Source organism: Suncus etruscus, chromosome 1, assembly GCF_024139225.1.
Source record: "Suncus etruscus isolate mSunEtr1 chromosome 1, mSunEtr1.pri.cur, whole genome shotgun sequence".
Lineage (NCBI taxonomy): Eukaryota > Metazoa > Chordata > Mammalia > Eulipotyphla > Soricidae > Suncus > Suncus etruscus.
Window position 1 is genome coordinate 151,585,915 of NC_064848.1, and position 19,309 is coordinate 151,605,223.

General features: G+C 45.2%; 1 protein-coding gene across 1 annotated transcript in view; it reads right to left on the reverse strand.

Moving 5' to 3' along the window:
- Positions 1-16,131, reverse strand: part of LOC126010969 (transient receptor potential cation channel subfamily V member 5-like) — a 28,209-nt gene extending 12,078 nt beyond the window's left edge. The window contains exons 1-8 of the mRNA XM_049774582.1: positions 16,004-16,131; positions 13,784-13,881; positions 13,536-13,658; positions 12,676-12,813; positions 12,324-12,422; positions 12,054-12,229; positions 11,604-11,750; positions 9,256-9,468 (exon numbers count right to left, since the gene is read on the reverse strand). Coding sequence (XP_049630539.1) covers positions 9,256-9,468; positions 11,604-11,750; positions 12,054-12,229; positions 12,324-12,422; positions 12,676-12,813; positions 13,536-13,658; positions 13,784-13,881; positions 16,004-16,131 — 1,122 coding nt within the window. The remainder of the gene's footprint in view (positions 1-9,255; positions 9,469-11,603; positions 11,751-12,053; positions 12,230-12,323; positions 12,423-12,675; positions 12,814-13,535; positions 13,659-13,783; positions 13,882-16,003) is intronic.
- Between the last annotated feature and the right edge of the window lie 3,178 nt (positions 16,132-19,309).

Genomic DNA, 19,309 nt, shown 5'->3' on the forward strand with positions numbered 1-19,309 from the left:
ATGCAGTCAGATATAAGCTCTGAGCACTCTTGCGTATGGCCAAACAAACAAAAAAAGTAAGGAAAGAAATAGCAAATGTTCTCTAAGAAATTGAAACAAAGAAAACAATTGTGCTCTGTTGGTAGAAATAGAAACAGGAGTAGCCACTATGAAAAATGATTCTTCAAAAAGTTAATAATTAAATAACCCTATTCTAACCATCTGATTCATAATGTCCTAGATTCACAGTTCTTTGCAGGTTTGGCTATCAAGGTGATGTTTGGGCAAAGAAACTGGCAAACATGCTCATTCCCAGGTACCAGAGGTTCAGTCTTCTTTCCAGGGCTCCCTTCCCTCAGGCTAGAGCTCTGCTCTCTTTCAGTGTCCTATCCATCAGGTTCAAGGATAAACAAACTTGAAATAATACAAGTCCCCCAGGCATGGTTGAACACTTTTCCTGGCTTTCCAAAGTCTTTAGAATAAGAATAAAGGTGCAATGGGAATGATATATACATTAACAAATGATAAGCACACTCATTATATATTAGCCTTTCTTATGAATCAATATATAAGTTAATTGAATTAGTGAACAGAGTGAGAAGCACTTTTGTCATCAGAAAAGAGCTAAGAGCAAAGATGAAGAACTAAATAAAGTTAAAATTGGTTAGTTGCAGGGAATAAGATGAAGGTGAAGAAGGCAGGACAGCATATGGGTGCTCTTCTCTACCTGCTACTGGATGTTTAAATCTTGCTTATAAGTTTTATTTTATTTTATTTTATTTGGTTTTTTGGGTCACACCCGGCAGTGCTCAGGGGTTACTCCTGTCTCTATGCTCAGAAATTGCCCCTGGCAGGCACAGGGGACCATATGGGATCCTAGGATTCAAAACATCATCCTTCTGCATGAAAGGCAAATGCCTTACCTCCATGCTATCTCTCCAGCCCCGCTTATGATTTTTCTTAATGAGAAGTAGTCATCATTAGATAAGAATATGAAAAAGATGGATCCCAAGATGACCCAGGGGTAAAGTATTTGCAAAGACAAATGTGTGGCCATGAGTTTCATCTGCCATAGTCCTGTGAAGTCTGCTTCAGAACCTTAGCCCCCACAGTGTCATGTACATATTCTTCAGCACTAAATTATGTGGCCCCTTCAAGGACTGAAATAACATAGATTTACAAGCACTGCATCCAGGGGTTCAGTCCCTGGTGTGTGTGAGCAGCACTGTTCAAGAGTTTGAACCTAGGGCTGGAGAGATAGCCTGGAGGTAGGGTGTTTGTCTTGCATGCAGAAGGACGGTGGTTTGAATCCCAGCATCTCATATGGTCCCCAGAGCCTTCCAGGAGAGATTTCTGAGTGTAGAGCCAGTAGTAACCCCTGAGCGCTGCCAGGTGTGACCCAAAAACCAAAAACCAACAAAACAAAACAAAAAAAATAGGTTTTTTTTTTTTTTGGCCACACCCGGCATTGCTCAGGGCTTACTCCTGGCTGTCTGCTCAGAAATAGCTCCTGGCAGGCACGGGGGACCATATGGGACACCGGGATTTGAACCAACCACCTTCGGTCCTGGATCGACTGCTTGCAAGGCAAACACCACTGTGCTATCTCTCCGGGCCCAAAAAAAATAGTTTGAACCTAGTTGAGAACATGCATAATCACTACAACTAAAAGTGTGTGACTCCTCTCACCCCAATGAGAATTTTAGTAAGCATTTGAGCTTGACTAAAAAGTACAAGCTTCTACCAAGCACATGCACAACACTCATACACCATAATACCATTTAAAGGAACTAGAACAATTACACCATTTTATATGTGTGTGTTAAGACAACATAAAAGTGAGATCTTGGGTGTGGTTCAATAGGCAGAGCAAATGCTTTGTATGAGTGAGGCCCTGGGTTCCATCTCTGGTACCACATGTTCAGTTCACCCCAAAATTTCTCGGTATGGCTTCCATTGTGGCCTCCAACCACTGAGACAAAAGCAATAACAACAACAACAACAACAACAACAAAGAATATAAAAATGAGATCCAAATAGTTTAAGAATGGTGGCCTGTCTCCTGCTCCTGATGTTGTGTCATCTCTCTTCACTTTGGACTATTAGGGTACTTGCGGGTGAAGTTTGGCCATCATCAAGACTGGCTCCTGACTGAGAATGCCATCACCACCATGTTGCTCTGGTGAAGCACAACTTTCTTTTTTTTTTTTTTTTTTGGTTTTTGGGCCACACCCGGCGGTGCTCAGGGGTTACTCCTGGCTGTCTGCTCAGAAGTAGCTCCTGGCAGGCACGGGGGACCATATGGGACACCGGGATTCGAACCAACTACCTTTGGTCCTGGATCAGCTGCTTGCAAGGCAAACGCCGCTGTGCCATCTCTCCGGGGCCCGAAGCACAACTTTCATAACTCAGGTACCTGCTCTGCTCCTATGCCTCCTTTTTTTCCCCTCTGTGACTAAGCCAGGTATCATTCCTACAGGAACCTGTGTTCACTCTGCTTACAGCCCTCTAACACACCATCATTTTTGGGTACTTACATCTCACCAGTAATATGAAAGCTTTCTGAGAGCAAGGGTGTCTTTCTCTTCCTCCTCATACATAGTGTATTTATAATAGGAAGACCATTAAAAAAGGAAAGAGGAGGAACATAGAAGAGGAACAGGGTAGGCACACTCAGCAGGAAGGTCACACTGAGTAGCATCTCAACATTGGCAAGAAATAGAGTGAGAATCCAGAAGTGGGAAAGGGGATTTCCAGATCCTAGCTTAAGGTCACCTCAGCAGGCCTGGCTAATGATGTACTGAGAAAATACCCACTCATCTCTTGAACAATGAATGTCTTCCAATGAAGACAGGAATTCGTGACATCATGGCATACAGAGCTTGGCATTTCAGGAGCTGTCAACATTCAGCACACCCATGGAGACGACCATTCATATTTTATAATGATCTCTACCTCCTGCCAGCTGACTGAGCTCATGACTTCAAAGACATGACCAGTGGGGTGGGCACAGCTGAGCAGAGTTCATCATTGCCAGGAAAGGCAGGAAGCCTGGGCAACCCAGAAGAAATAGGGAGGCACCAGATAGATGTCAAACTATAATCCTCTACCCTGTTTCCAACCCTAATTCCAAGGCTTGCAAAGGAGCAGTGTTTCCAGAAAGACTGTTGTTGGTTAAGGACGAGTTTGTAAGGAAGCCCCAAGGTGGGGGGGGGGGGGGCGCTTCCTGGTCAACCCACCGCCAATTTTTCTGTCACAGCACACATACTCCATGAATCAAAGACTTTCATTTATTTGGAGCAAGCATTTGGTATTTTTTGACATGTGGGCATTTTTTTTTTTAGTATATACCCCAAGTTGAGAATAATGGGAGTCATAAAAAAGTGGAAATGAGTGGGTAGAGAAGTGATCTTTCAAGAGTTTATTCATCTCTGATCAGGATTAACTTGGGAAAGTTCTACTCTGTGCAAATGATTCCATGTTCATTTCTACAGAATGACTTGTCCTCTATGTCAGTAGATTAAGCACATTAAAAAAGAAATTGTGCTTGTTACTAAAACTAGAGACAATAACATAATAAGATAATAAGTACAGTGGCAGGGGCTGGAGAGATAGCATGGAGGTAAGGCGTTTGCCTTTCATGCAGGAGGTCATCGGTTCGAATCCCAGCGTCCCATATGGTCCCCCGTGCCAGCCAGGAGCAATTTCTGAGCGTGGAGCCAGGAATAACCCCTGAGCACTGCCGGGTGTGACCCAAAAAAAAAAATCAAAAAAAAAATAATAATAAGTACAGTGGCACTTGCACATCAAGGGAAAAACTTTATCTTCTGCTTCCACCATCTGGGGCTCTCTCACTAGGACAGCTAACAGAGTATGTGACAAGACTTGATTGGGTCCCTAGGGGTCTTGAGGCATTAATTTATTGTTCAATGGGTCCTATTGAAATAAAACTAGACCACGCACATCCCTTCAGGGAAAGAGATGACTGGACTTGGTTTTTCAATTCAAAGGTGTGTCTGTAGAAACAAAGTATATCAGAACTCCAATCTCTGCATTGCCCTTGCTAGTTGTGTCTTTTGCTAAGTTATATAAACTTAATAAAGGTTATATACCTTAGCAAAAGATCCCTGACTTGCAATCTCTAAAATGGATTAACTGATATAAAGTAGTTTTTCAACATGTAGGGTTTTTTTTTTTTTTTTTTTTTTTTTTTTTTTTTTTGGTTTTTGGGCCACACCCGGTAGCACTCAGGGGTTACTCCTGGCTATGCACTCCTATGTTGCTCCTGGCTTGGGGGACCATATGGGATGCTGGGGGATCGAACTGCCGTCTGTCCTAGGCTAGCGCTGGCAAGGCAGACATCTTACCTCTAGCGCTGCCACGCCTTTCCCCAACATGTAGTTTTATATCACAGAAACATCATCTAATAGTTAAGAAATCAGAGTCCCAGGAACACCCAGTTCTTTTTTTTTTTTTTTTTTTTTTTTGGTTTTTGGGCCACACCCGGTGATGCTCAGGGGTTACTCCTGGCTGTCTGCTCAGAAATAGCTCCTGGCAGGCACGGGGGACTATATGGGACACCGGGATTCGAACCAACCACAATTTGGTCCTGGATCGGCTGCTTGCAAGGCAAACACCGCTGTGCTATCTCTCCGGGCCCCTTTTTTTTCTTTCTTTCTTTTTTTTTTTTTTTTTTGGAACACCCAGTTCTTCTCCTTTCTGTTAGAATCAGCACAATTGTAACAATCTCAGATAACTGGGTAAATCCAAATGCCCATAAATGTTACTTTAACCTACTAGGTTCCCTGTGTCCCCAGATTCCTACTTTGAATTAGTTAAAACCCCTGAAAAAATTATGTAGCGTTGAATATTAGTTATAGTTTCACAAAGCTGTGGTAATTTGGGTTGTTCAGAATTTAGGAAGAACAATGATGCTTGGACAGTGCAATTCCACAGTCCAGGATGGGCAGATTGTTTAGATTTGGTTTGGGGGCACATCAAATGGGGCTCAGGGCTTACTCTTGACTTTGTTCTCAGGATTACTCCTGGTGGTGCTAAGAGAACCATGTGGGGTGCCAGAGATCAAACCTTGTTTAGGTGCATAAAAGGCAAGTTCTTTATCTACTGCACTATCTTGCTAGCTCTTAGAACATTAGTTGTTTCTATTATGGCCTTCTCCTTTGCTTTATACTCTACTCCATCATCTAATCATGGGGATTTTACCTAAAGTAAGTCTCTGGAAATCATTCTTTGCTTCTTGTCCCTCCATCACATCCTCTAGACCAATCTGTCATAAATCTCTGGCCCACCTTGACCCCTTCACATGTGTTCTGCCCCTGTAAAGAGAGTTTTCTAAAACCAAAGTCTTGGTAATTTACTTTTAAGTTTGAAACCCTTTGAGATATGAAGTGAAAGTTCTCAGTTGGATCTGAAAGGTCAAACATGATGGGGTGTGCATGAGGGATGAGCTTTCAGAGCAATCTATCTTTAGGTCCCTTCCTTAGCTATTCTTTCCTTCTCTTAAAGGACATTGGTGATGTCTTTTTTAGACCAGGGCCTCCATGCACCTATTTTCTATACTTAGAACTAATTATTTTTACTTTGAACTCATATCCAGATCTCAGCTCTGTTACATTGCTCAAAAAAGCCTTTCTGAGCACTGCGATCTCTGTTTTATACACTTACTATCCTGTCCTTTTTCTTATCATAGAAAAAATGTGAATTGTAACAATCACAGATTGTAATCAATATCTATTCATTTAACTAATGCAAACTAGGTAGTAAACAAACGGGGACATAGATCACCTGTGTTTTGCTCAGAGCACATTGAATTTCTAACACCTAGAACAAGGGTCTTCAAGAGCCTTTGAGGATTATTTATTTAGTAGATGATTTAGTGGAATGTTTTAGAGAAAAGTCAGAGAAGAGAATGGGACTTAAAGAGGCAGAAAGGAAATCTTAGGCAGAACGCTTAGTGCCCTCTGGCTGAGAAAGCACATCAGAAATCTCACTGATCAGAATGATTCTGAAATGTCCAAGCTGCTTAGATCGCAAAGATGGAAGTTGGTAGTTTTCAGTGTTGCATAAATATTAGAATCACTCAGAAATACAAGGTAAGAGATAAGTGGATAAGTCACATGCTGTGCACATAGTTAACCCAGATTCAATACTTGGCTCCCCATAAGGTCCCTTGAGAACCTCCAGGAGTAAACACTGGATACAGAGAAAGCCCTGAGCACCACTGGGTATGATCTAAAAACAAAAAACAAAGGAGGTTTTTCAAAACACTATAGTTGGGCCTGGGAGATAGTACAGCAGTAGGGGTACATGTTTGGCATGTGCCTGACCTGGGTTTGATTTCCAGAATTACTGGATGCAGCATTGAAGGCTATGAGTAGTTTCAGGATGATCTGAGTTTTCCTGGCTCTGAAGGATCCAAGCAATTTCACATCTTTGGGCTCTTGTGTTCAACTGTTGGCCTAATTGTTCAAGAATCACCAATGAAACCCTAGGACTTCCTGAACACTATTGAGGTTCAACCCCTATCAAAGCCAAGACTTTGGCCAGAAGTAATTTTATTGATTAGGCATGTTCTAGCATAGGAAGAATCAATCTTTCAAAGAGACACAGATTTCCATGTTTCTAATATATAATCTTGATTAAAATCCACTTATCTAGCAAGAGAGGAAAAGAACTGCCCAGCATTAAACAAATATTTTGGAGTTAGGAGTAAACTCATCTCCTGACTCGCAGACTTTGAACTTTCTACTCACCAGGAATTCCAAGATAACTAGTACTATCACATTAGTTCTGCCTAAATCTGGTATAGGTTGAGTAGAGTAAAGAATCTTATTAGGAAATTCCGGAAAAACTTAACTTCTTTGACTGAACAAAGAAACAAGCTGAACAATGAAGCAACTGAAAGTGCAACTAAGAGTGAAAAAAAAAATTCTATGAGAGAATCTCCCAAACTGGAGAGAAGTAAATTAACTCCTTCCTCGCCTGTGTCTAATTTTGTATAGCCCCAGTCATATTATATAATGGATATTTCTTTTCTCTCATTTTAACTGTATTAGTGCTGTTAGGTTTTTCTCCTGGGTCCTCGTGACTTCTTTATTCTCATAAGATCCACAGTGCTTCTAGACTAATGTAATCCACACTCAAGTATTCATTGATATAAGAAAAAGTTCCATTGCACCACAAGCATGAATTCAATCACTGCTGTATTATATTGTTAAAGTATACCGTGGTACTTCACCTATAGAATTAAAAATTAATAAGAATGAGAAAAATGTTACATGGGCTAACTGATCTGCCAACAATTATATTACTCCAGTCAGATACTATTGGTGCATTTTCAATTTTCTAAGATATTCAAGTAACAAAAATCAGAATAGAGGAGAGAATGTGTTATTTAATAAACCTAATGTATCATGAAAGTAGAATCTTGGAAATCATGCTGATAACTTGGAGAACCCCTGATATGATGCAAAGAATATGCTGCACCATAAAAAAATACAAATATTGAAACTAAACATACAACTTGGATACAGTGATATAATTTGAGAATAGAGAGCTTATCAAGATTTTACTTACCACTAAACCCTTCCCCACAAGCTTTCTTAGATTTCTTTGCCATTGTCATCCATTAAGAAAAGTTAATTTGGGTCAATGTGACTTTTATGTAAATAGAGGTAAATGGGTAAAAAAAAAAATAGACCTAATGAGAAAGAAGGAAAATAAATAGGAAGGTAAGGATGTGTGAATGTATTTAGACCTAAGAATGCCCACCTAGCTTCTAGAAAAGTTAAGGTTGCCTAAGGCATAGCACAACCAACTAAGGCCAGCACACTTGCACACTTCCTACATTTTAAATTCAGAAGAAAACCCTAGTGGCTTTGATGCAAAGGAAACTGGGAAAGGACATACCTGGGGAAACAGCCAGAAACATTGGGAAAAGTCTACTGATTCCAATTTATTTATGCCTGTCTATTTCCCCATTTCAAGTTGCTTACCTAGCCCACTTGGCCCATCCACACTCTCCTTTCTCCTTGCATGGTCTCTCATGCCTACTTTGTGATGCATGGGGAAGACTATGCTCAACTCTGGCAAGGCAAATATTCCAACACTCAGCTTATCTCTTTTGTGGCAGCAGACCCTGCTTATGAGACTCAAAGACAAGCTCTCTGAGAGTCTATTGAGAAGTAATTCAAGAATCATAGTGTCTTGATTCTACTTTGGAGCCAAGTGAGGCTCTTCTATACTGTTCTTCTTATGCATGTTCCACAGTCTTTGTTTTAACCTTACTCAGGCTTTTCATCCCTTGGTGAGGCAAGCAATTTATGTTATTTTTATGACTCAGATCACCTCTTTCTAGTGTAGTCTAAGATCTTCATAAAGCTAACACATCCTACAAAGATGGAGTATACATCTACAGTCACCCAGATTCCTGGCCTAACAGAATTTTTCTTCCTTTCTCCTGCTTTCTGCCCACATGCCTGCCCTCACTTCCACCTATGCTCTAGTCACCAAGACAGAGATGTTGGTTACCTATGTACAATAAAACAACAATGCATAATAATAATACTCATTGAATGAGTATGCTGAGAAGCATACATATTAGAGTGTATTCATTTGTTATATTTGAAGATGTGTTTTAGGTTCATAACACTCTGATGTCACTCTAGTACTATATACCTCAGAATCAGCCTTTTTCTACGCACAAGTAACTAAAAGTCTCCATCAGAGGGAATCACAACGAGTTAAAAGAACTTCAGAGATTATGTATGTCAAACTAGGCAACCCTTTGTAGTATGCTGCCAGCTGGGCTGATAGTTGACACAGTATTGCCAATGCATTCATATTGATAGTACACAGAGAGATCACAGATTAGCACCTGATCTGAAATAAGACCAGAAATAAGCTAAGAAACATATGTGGGCCCAGTTCCCTTCTTGAGAATATCAAGGCTTCATATCTGAGTCCAAATTTTAACCTAGTGGACCTTTTCATACAAATTATGAAGAATTTGACAACTGTGAGGCATAGTTCCTGTTACAGATTCTTTCCCAATAAGGAAGAAAATCCACAGTTCCCTGAACAATGAGTGTTTCCCCCATCTGGTCCTCTCTTTGATCCTTTTATTTCAAGGCTAATTTCAATCTGGTTGGTTAAAAGTATTTGGTTGCTGGAGCCCAGTCTGCAGGATTGCTTCAGTCTTAAACACTAATAACCTATGCTCCAACCCTCTCCCATCTCTTTCCAAAGAAGACTCACTTGCAGGAGTTTCTGTTGAAGAATAGTGTTGTCTCTAGCATCGGTGCGATTGCCATCCCGGAACTTGAGGGGGCGGTAGACACAGCACATGGTAAAGCAAAACATGTAAAACACATACAAGGAACCCAGCACGCAGAAGTAGGTCCTTCCATATTTCTTCCACTTGAAGTTCACCAGCTGCTTTACAGGGGTCTGTTCCAGGATCTGACGTGCCTGCCAGGAAAGAAAAGTGTAGCTTGGTGTGTGACTAATATAATAAGAGGTAATACAAGATCATGCCCACTCTCACCTTGCCCTGTCCAAAATCCTCAAAAGCTAGAAGATTACCAGCATTTTATCATGTATTCCAAGAAACAACTGTGGTTTTGCAGACAACTATTTGCATGTATATGCTGCATGAGCTCAGATTGATGTTGCCTATGTACCCTTCAAACAGTAGAAATTAGGATGAGAGCACCTTTGTGGCATTAAGGATATTCTTTGAGGAGGAGCTAGGGAAAATTATTCTATGAAGGAGCAGCAGTTCCCTAGGTAGAAAAGGTATAAGAAAGCACTTGACAGTGAGTATATTGGGAAAACTTGGACAATTGTGGATAGAAGTTGGAATGGATGAGGAAGTCGGAGCCAGAACATCCACCACACTGAATGTCTAAGCAGGGAGTCTGAAATTCTTTTTCCAATGTAATGGGTCTAGGAAGGTTCATACCAGAAAGGAATTTTCTTCACTCTACAAGTATCATAGGCTACATTGGGACAACAAAGAGTATAGGTAGGTGCCTGGAGGTGGTTACAAAACATAAGTAGCTGTCTCACACATTTAAGACCTCAAGTTTAATATGTGGTACTTCCCAACATGCACTTTATGAGGTCCAGGAAACACTGCTCTTTGGGACTCCCTGGTAGTGAGACAGTGTGTGCCATCTCAGTGTTGCTGTCACCACCTTTTAGTATCACACACAATTAGAATGTGTAATACCCAATGAGCACATGTATAAGCACTGACACTAAAGGCATGTAACCCTTTTTTCCCCCCAACTCTGTGTGCAGAGATGTGTATGAGACCCATGGCTGACAATCACTACAATAGCAAACAAGATGGAAGGAGACAAGAAGGAGTTTGGGCAGCTGGTGTGGCCATAATCTCAGTTATGTGGGTAGGTGCTCTGGTGTGAGCTACAGTGAGGAGAAAGTTGGAAAAGAACCAGGATGTTGGGTCGGATGGAAAAGTAGGAATAGATACATTCCAAGCATGGCTAGAGGATTTACTCTTAGCAGACTGACCCAGAGGAAAAGGGAAAGATGACAGTGGGCAGAGGGCTCAGACTTGCTTGGCATCAGTGCTCTGATGGTGCTCTTTGAAGGTGCTCTGACCCAAGAGCCTTTATTTTTGCCATAAAGCAAGGCTGGAATTTCTGAGAGAAGGCAGGATAGCAAGAGTATAAAAAGGGGCCAGCAAGTGATGCTGAAGGAACAAAGATGTGAGTAAGACAAGAATGAGCCTGTAGGAGAGAACACTAGAGAAGGGGGTGGGGGAATTGAAAGTGGCGAAAGCAAACAGGACATAGTCCTCCTTCCTAACCATTCTCTGTTGGCTATTTCTAGGCCTTTATTCAGACCAGGATAACACAGACCTGTCCTCCCTGTCCTCCCTGTTCTGAGAGCCTGAATCTAAGAGTGCTTTCCCTAGATTCTAGGGCCTAGAATGTCTTCTATGTAGATGAGGAAAAGTAACTTAATCTCTGCTGCACTGTTTTGGAGGTTCCTGAAAGCTGGGACCATTTTCTGCTTGTGACCAGACATCAACATATTTTCTTTCTTTACCTTGTATCATTCAGTTAAGCACAATCTGACAGCTCTCCTCTCCGGAAATCTACATTTCTTCTACTTCCTGAGCCCCAAAACACCCACCCCCCATGACCTAGTGCAGGTCCTTCCTGCTGGACCTCTTCTAGGCAAGCCAAGTTAGCCAAACTCTGTGCAACTGCTTCTGTCTGGAACAGCCCTGGTGTCATTCACCCCTCATCTTCTACAATTCTTGCAGATAGAGAGGCAGTTCCTGAGTTCAACTGAGCTCCCTATATTTTTGTTCATTGCAAAAAAAAATGTCTGGGACCCAACAGCTAGTGCAGGATGCTGAATGAAAGAATGTTAGACAGTAACTCAGTTATAAACTTATGGTGTGAGGTGAAGACAGGGAGGAGAAAGGGACTAGATCTCTACAGAGGGAGGGCAGAGGTTGGACTGAGATGTTGAGAGGAATGTTTCTTCTCAAATCCTCCATCCAGGGCTTGGCTATGAGTACAAAGCCCAGGTTCTCAGCACACTCTACCCTTCCCTGGCATTCATACCTCCCGCTTCTTGGAGGAGACCACAAGTTCCAGAAAAGACACCTCCTCTCCCCAGGAATCAATCTCCGTGAGGTCATATAGGGTGGAGGTCAGTGGCCCATATGTCCACTGGATGTGCTTCCGCTTCTGTACCAGGTGCTGGAACATCTGAGGGAACATGAGTGTGGATAGGGGAGAAGAAACCAGCAAGGCAAACATCTCCCTAAATCAGTGGATATTTGGGACTTAACTGGCCTCTTGTGGACTCTCTCATGCCCACAAATCATATGGTATTGTGAAAACAGAGAAGAAGCAAAGGGACAAGAACTCTGCATCACCGAACTTGACACTCTAAAGCAAGAAGCTCAGAAAAGGCCAAGTTGGCATTGTGAGGATGCGATAATGACACTTTTTGTGCAATTTGGGAAGAAAAGTCATGAACAGGCCCCATGAAGTGGGAACGCCCCTCACCACTGTGTTGCCCTCCACGCCTGCCATCTTGAAGGGGGTGAGGCCCTGGTTGTTGCACACGAGGTCTAGGGGCTGCAGCTGGCTGTCCAGCCCATCATAGGAGAGGAGCAGGTTGTACATCTGGCAGGCAAAGGTCTTGTTGGGCTGCAGTGTGAGGATGTGCAGCACCGTGTTGCCTGGTGGGGGGAGAAGCTAGGTTTGGAGGCCCCTGTTCCACCCACCTCACCCCAACCTCACCCAGCCCGGCTGCACTCCTGGACCCGTGCTTACCCAGAGCGTCCTGGGCACGAAGGTCAGCCCCATGCTCCAAGAGTAGCCTCACGATCTCCTCACTACCCACGCAGGCGGCAAAGGTCAAGGGGTGTTCCCCTGGGGGACACAGAGGGCTCTATGGTGGGAGAGCATGAGACAGGCAGGGCAGGGCTCCCCCAGGGCTGGTCCTCTGCTCCCCATCTCTCCCCCCAGCTTGGGCCTGGGGGACCCTGGGCAGCAGGACCAGGCAGCCTCGCCCTGCCCATCAGCCCTAAGTGCTGACTCTCCCCACCCCAGGCACAGAGCTGCCCTCAGTCCCTTCCCGGTGTTCTGTCTTCCCCCTCCTTCCCGAACTGGGCCTGGCTCCAACCGAAGTAGATGAGGTTGAGGGGGCTGTAGTGGAAGGCGCTGCCAGTGGCTCTGGCTGAGACGCTGGCACCGTGGGCGAGCAGGGCGCGCACCAGGTTCACGTTCTGGTTCACGATGGCGATGTGCAGGGCCGTCTGACCTGGCACGGAGAGATCCCCATCACTGGGAATGCTGGGATCTTGTAGGGTCCCCCTAGACTAGCTTCCCCTATGGTCTTCTCCTCTGTGCCACCTGGTGTGCCGGACGAGGAGGATGGAGAAACCCTCCATCCTCGGTTGTACCCTGGTTCTCTGGAGACTCTGCACCTTTCCCTCCAATCCCTTCTGCAAAGGAGGTGTCTACTGAACGTGTGTAGAGATTTCTGCTCAGACCTCAGTATCGGGGATGAGATCTAGGTCACACAACTCACATTCCTAGCTCATCTTTTTTTCTTCTTTTTTTTGGGGGTGGGGTGGGGGGCACATACAGCAGTGCTCAGAGCATTCTGACTCTGTGCTAAAGCATTATGTCCTGGTGGTGTTCAGGAAACTATATGGGATGATGCGGATCAAATCCCAGTTGCCACATCTAAAACAAATGCCCTACTCTCTGTACCATTTCTCCGGCCCTCAGCCCCCCCCCCCCCACTAACTCATGATAAAAAGAACATAAGTAACTCTAGGGTCATGATGCAAAAGGCAAGCCAGTTGTGTGTTTCAGGGTACACAGGAAGTGGAAAGTAAGGCTAGTGACTTCAGGGACCTTTGTCTTGCTCTTACCCCCATACCCTCAATCCTCTCTTTTCCAACCCCACTGTAGAGGTAGATGAATAGTTGTGAGACCAAAAGGCTCCATCTGTGTCCACGGCCCTTTGATCCTCACCAGCAAAGGGCTCGCATGTGCTGGGCTCCCTGACCAGCTGTGGGGCGGCATCCAACAGCATGATTGCAGCCTCCAGGTTGTCATAGAGGGCAGCCACATGCAACGCCGTCTCCCCCAGGGCCCCTGGTGGCACAAAAGAAACAGATCAACTGCCTTTTGAAGCCTTGGAAGTGGAGGTTCTGGCCTTTGCAGAAATGCTCAGGGCATCTCAGTCTGCTCTGGCAGCTGTCCCTTCCCCTGTCTTGCACCTCTTTGTTGGAAGTCGCAGGTTCGGTCCAGCAGAAGTTTTTTCAGGGTACACAGGTCATTTTTCTGGGCTGCCTGGAGCAGTGGTGAGTCTTGAATCCTAGGAAATGAAGAGCAGGTTTGGAGAAAGAGAGAAGCTGAGAGTCTGGGCCTGCAGCGAGGACTCAGATGGCTGAATGGCTTGAGGATCTGTGTCCTGAATTCTGGCTGAGTCTGTGTAACTGCCAAGACCTTTATCCTGCTGCATTTCCTCCCCTACCTCTCCAGAAAGGCTCCTGAGTTACTAAGTGGAGGCCTTAGGGAAGGTGTCTGAGAGAGGTCAAGGGGCTTTGTGGAAGAGAGTTGATTGATGTTTGTGGAATCTGACAAGTGGGTCAAGCTAGGAAGAAATGCTTTGGTGTCCACGGTCTCCATTCACCAGACCCAATGGCCCACTTCCCAGGAACTAGGGTTAACCAGGTCTCCTTAGCCAATGGGGAATTGGAGGGAATTCTCAGAGCAGAAATGGGAGACAACAGCTGGCGTCACTAATTGAAGTAAACTATTAACTTCCGGACCCACTTCATGTTGTGCAGACAGGTGTAAAAAGATGAACTGAGAAAGGGGAAGGAAGAGACCAGGATATCTTTCTTGATGCTCTGGCAACTCTGCTTTGTTTCTCTTGGACTGGATTAAAGGAGAGATTCAATCATGAAATCAACCTGATATTAATCTCTAGCTTGTCTCAGCTCCAAAGGCCAACTTGGAGTCTGTGAATTTGAGGGTCGAGCAGGAAAGAGGAAGGAAAGACTAGAGGTTGATTCCAGCCATGTTTTAGATCCTGAATCCCCCAACCTTTTCTTTGAGTGGACTTTGAGTTGCAAGTAATGGTATGGCCTCAAAAGGGACCAACGGCTGGGGTCAGCCCCTTGCATTATGAAGACCTCCAGCCCTCAGTCTGCTTCGGCAGGAAACATGAGCTCCTCTTCTCTTTGGGACCTTGTTCAGTACCATCCTCTACTGGAGATCTAGGACAAGGAGGTTGCCCAATTTCCTGCAGCATTTAGATGGGGTGTGTGTGTCCATGGAGCTAGACTTAGGGCCAATGGTACATGCAGGGCTTGGTACAGGACAAAAATACACAACTGAATCTTTTTTAAAGTGATGAAGAATTTATAGATGATGATAGCTGAGCATTCGGTCACTTGCATGGGGAAATGGTGGGGAATGTCAGGCAAATAGGCAGGTCTCCCATCTGTCCATGAAGGCAGCCCAGACTAAATTCCAGGTCAATTGCCTCCATCGCCCAGACAGCTCTCTATAGTTCACATGTTCTTCAAACTCTCCTAGACATAGACCACTGGGTCTCTGCTCTGGAAAACCCTCCAGTTCGGATATCTGGAACATTTGGAAAATCCAGACATCTAGGCTACTGAAAATGAACCCAATTGTGTCAGTCCCAGAGTCACCAAGAATGTGCCAGAAGCTGGCCTGGGCGCTGGTCTCTGCCAATAATACCACAACAGCCCACTGTACACATCAGACTCTCAACAGAGGGCAGATGAACTAAATACAGGACTCCCCAGTGCCTCCTGGGATTTCTTCTCAAGCAGTCAGCCTTCATGTCTGACCCCAAAACCCTACTTCCCTTCATACTGATGCTAATCCCACATTTAATTACACCAGCAAGTTTTTTTTGTTGTTTATTGTTTTGTTTTTCGGGCCACACTGTTTGATGCTCAGGGGTTACTCCTGGCTAAGCACTCAGAAATCGCCCCTGGCTTGGGGGGGGGCATATGGGATGCCAGGGGTATGAACTGCGGTTCTTCCTTGGCTAGAACTTGCAAAGCAGACACCTTACCTCTAGTTTCACCTCGCTGGCCCCCTACCAGCAAGTTTTTTAAGAACCCACAAGAGTGCTCATCCCTGCCCAGCATCTGCTTCCCACCAGCCAATCTGTCTCCTCCCCCTTACACCTTTGCTGTCTCTTTGTTCCCTTTGGAGGCCCCCCTCATGACCCAGGCACGCAGGTTAAAGCCAGGATATCATTCTGCACCTACATTTAAGTCGACAGTCTAAGTGTCTCCCCCATGTTCAACATCACCACTCAGAAGGCAGTGGGAGCTCTGAGAGGAAAGGTGGGGGATTCTATCCTGGCCATGAGTTCTCAGGGTACTCTATCAGGGAGAGCAAAGTGACAGTTGGAGACAGCATTTAGGAGGGACACTGACTGGGGTTCCTACCTCTTCTGCTGCAACATGTATACGTCATCCAGATGCTGGTCCCAGTCTTGCTCTCTGGCCCTCCAGGAAGTCAGAAACGTTTGGAGTTGCATCCAAGGCTCTTTGGCCCTGCATGTAGCCGTCCCCATGACTGCTCCTTCCAGGAATGTGGTGGAAGAAGCAGAGTCAGGACAGCAGAGTGACCAAGGAGGAGGCGGGGTCTGTTTGGGGCTGGAACTAGAGTGCAAATATCTCCTGTATAACCTGAGCTGCAGGGTATAGCTGATAGAGGTGTGTGTGTGTGTGTGGTGTGTGTGTGTGTGTGTGTGTGTGTGTGTGTGTGTGTGTGTGTGTGTGTGTGTGTGTGTGTGTGCACTTACTGAGGGGGTGCCAGCCCTCCACCAGAGCACTTTTAGCTAGAAGGGGTGGAGTTTTGATAGGGCAAGCTCCTAGGACACATGCCTGCCCTAGTGTCTAGGATGGAAAGAGGGAATGTTGCTGGCAGTGGATTTGGGGCAGCTGAGACAAGAGAAGAGGGAGCTGGAAAGTAGACTTTGAAGTGGGAAGGAGAGAGGAAGATGATTCTTCCTTTAGCTCCTGATTATACACTCCTTCATCAGTGTCATTGAAACATGAGCAGCTCAACTTGGACTAGAGGGAGAGAGAATAGCGAGTAGCAGGTTTGTCTTGCACTAAGCAAGCCTGGGTTTGATTCCCAACACTGAATACAATTCCTTGAGCACAGCTGGGAGTGATCCCTGAGCAGATAGTAAGGAGTAAGTGCAGACCACCACCAAGTGTGGTCCTCTTTCCCCGCAAAATACCAGACAACTTTGTTTGATTTGGGCCATGACCAGCAATGCTCAGGGCCGGTTACTCCTGGCTCTGTGCTAAGTGATCACTCCTGGAGAGGCTCAGGGGACATATGGGAAGCCAGGATTGAACATGGGTTGGCTGCTTGCAAGCAAGCTCCTTACCCCCTATACTCTCCCTCTAGCCCCTAAACAACTCTTTAGTCTTCTCCCAGGGATGCATTGAGGTTAGGGAAGAAGGGAGATGGGGAACATTGGTGGTGGGAATGTTGTACTGGTGAAGAGGGATGATCTTTTTATGACTGAAACCCAACTACAAACATGTTTGTAATCATGGTGATTAAATAAAGAAAAAAAGCTACTCTGAACAGCTGATTCTCTGATTTGTCCTGTCCTCAAACCTGTAGCCATATCTTGGAGGGAGTTCTCAGGCCTCCCATCTGAGAGAACCCCAGTATTCTTCCCCCTCTTAGCTTCTTGGAGCCCCTGGTCAGAGAAAATACCTGTTGAACCAGCAGAGAAAAAAACAAGGTAGAAGAAAAACGTCCTTCTTATCCCACATTGGGGACTTCCCTAGATAACTAGAGAGAATAGATAAGATAGTGGTGTGTTACTTTATAGCTTTCTGGTTTTGCTTTTCTCTTCCTACCCCACAAGAGGATTGAGCTGTGATTGTCATCTGGATCCTGGAGACACACAGGAGCAGGCTGAGGGAACTCTGTTTTTTTTCAACAAGAAGACAGAATTCAGAGGAGTATGGTTACCCTCTCCGTGATGGCACACTGCTACAGCATTCGAGTTGGAATCTTAGCTCCAAACCATTTTGCCAGAGCTGCCTTCTTGTGGGCCCATCTGCCTATCAAGACTCTGCTAGCAACCAACTGGGGACCAACCCACTTCTTGAGGCTATATCATGAGCAGAAACCTCTCCCTTGTTGTGCCATGAAAAAGCCTTCGTCTTACTCATTCTTGGGGTAATAGCCCTTGGAGGGAAGAGTGGAGAGGAGGCGGGGTAGAAGGGTGGTGAGAGGAGAGAGGCATGCTGGCAGGGGCAAAAGAGGGGTCACCTTGTAAGCCCTTTTTTCTGTTTGGAAGTGAGGGCAGTGGAGTGCAAAAGGCCTCTGCAGCCTTGGGACTTGCAATCTAAGGAGATGGAGGTGGTGATAAGGTTGAGGTGAGGGTGGTAGATGCATTGATAAGCAGGGGCAGGTGGAGGAAACACTGAACACATAAAGTCAGTCCTGGAGGGGGTGGGGGTGGGGAGGGGTTGGTCCCAGCTGCACAGAGCAGGTGCTTGGGGGCTACCACCAAGGGCAAGGCCCTTGGTCAGGGAGGACACAGTGTGCTCATGTGCAGTTCCAGAACTGCCCTCTCACCAATGAGAAGAGAAGGAGCAAGTGGTCTGAAGGGAACTAGATTGCTTCCCACCCCTAGTTCTGGTAGTTCTGGTGAGTCTGTAGGTCAGGAGGACTGAAGATTTAGAAATTCCTGCTCTAACTTCTCAGGAACCCTCAACACCTTCATTTTGTTTTCTTCCCTAATGGTGTGCAGGTTTAGATTCTGCATAGCTCCTTGGTGGACATTTTCTCTCTTTCCCATCTTCTTAAGACTCCCCCATCCTATCCTTTGGGAATTATTGTAGCCATTGAAGTTCTAGGTCCCCCTCCTTATGTTAATATTTGGCACTGCAAAGAGGGAAAGGTCTTCCAATTTCAGATATTGACCCAGCCCAGGTGCCCACCCCTTCCACTACTTGGAAACATGGTTGAGCCCTTCTGGGCTTATCATACAAGGTGGAATTTGCAGCATTTTCTATATTATATCCATTTGTTGAAAATAAAAAAAAAACATAAAGAGATCTCCAGTTTCCAGCAAAGGTGAGACTTTCCATAGGAATGTGCAGGTGATTACTGAAGGCTGAGATCCAATGGACAAACCAATGTGGCTCTTTCCACTGCAGTCTAAAACTCCCCAAACCACTTCAGATCCCCATCAAGTCTCAGAGTGGAGATGAGTAGAGGCTCCACCCCTAAACAGCCCTGCCATGAGATGAGAGAGAAGGGAGAGGTAAGAAGGGAGAAACGAGTGTTTTCAATCACAGGACCCTTCCATTGCACCCACAAGTCACTGTGAGTCCATGAGCAGAGTCACCTGTGATATAGCTCAGGTGAGCTGTCCCACTCTGCAGTTATTCTGTCACCTGGCTGGACTCCCAAGGAAGTAGAGGAAGAAAGAGGCAGTGTTGCAATATGCAAAAGCCTTTAGAGGGTATCCCTGACAGTATGGGGGGCGGTTTGGATCCTGTGGGCAGGTATCTTCCTATGCATCTCATTTCTGCAATTCCCCCCCCCCCAGAAAACCTCCTTTTCTTGCCAAGTTTTGGAGGTACACAGATGTGCATACATGGCCCCCCAGGAATGAGCTTGTGGGGTGAGTTGCAATGTCATGAATTCTAGCTCCCTCCCCCCAGTTTAACCTGTCGTGTTTCTCAGCCTGTTTTCCCTTGTTTTTTTTT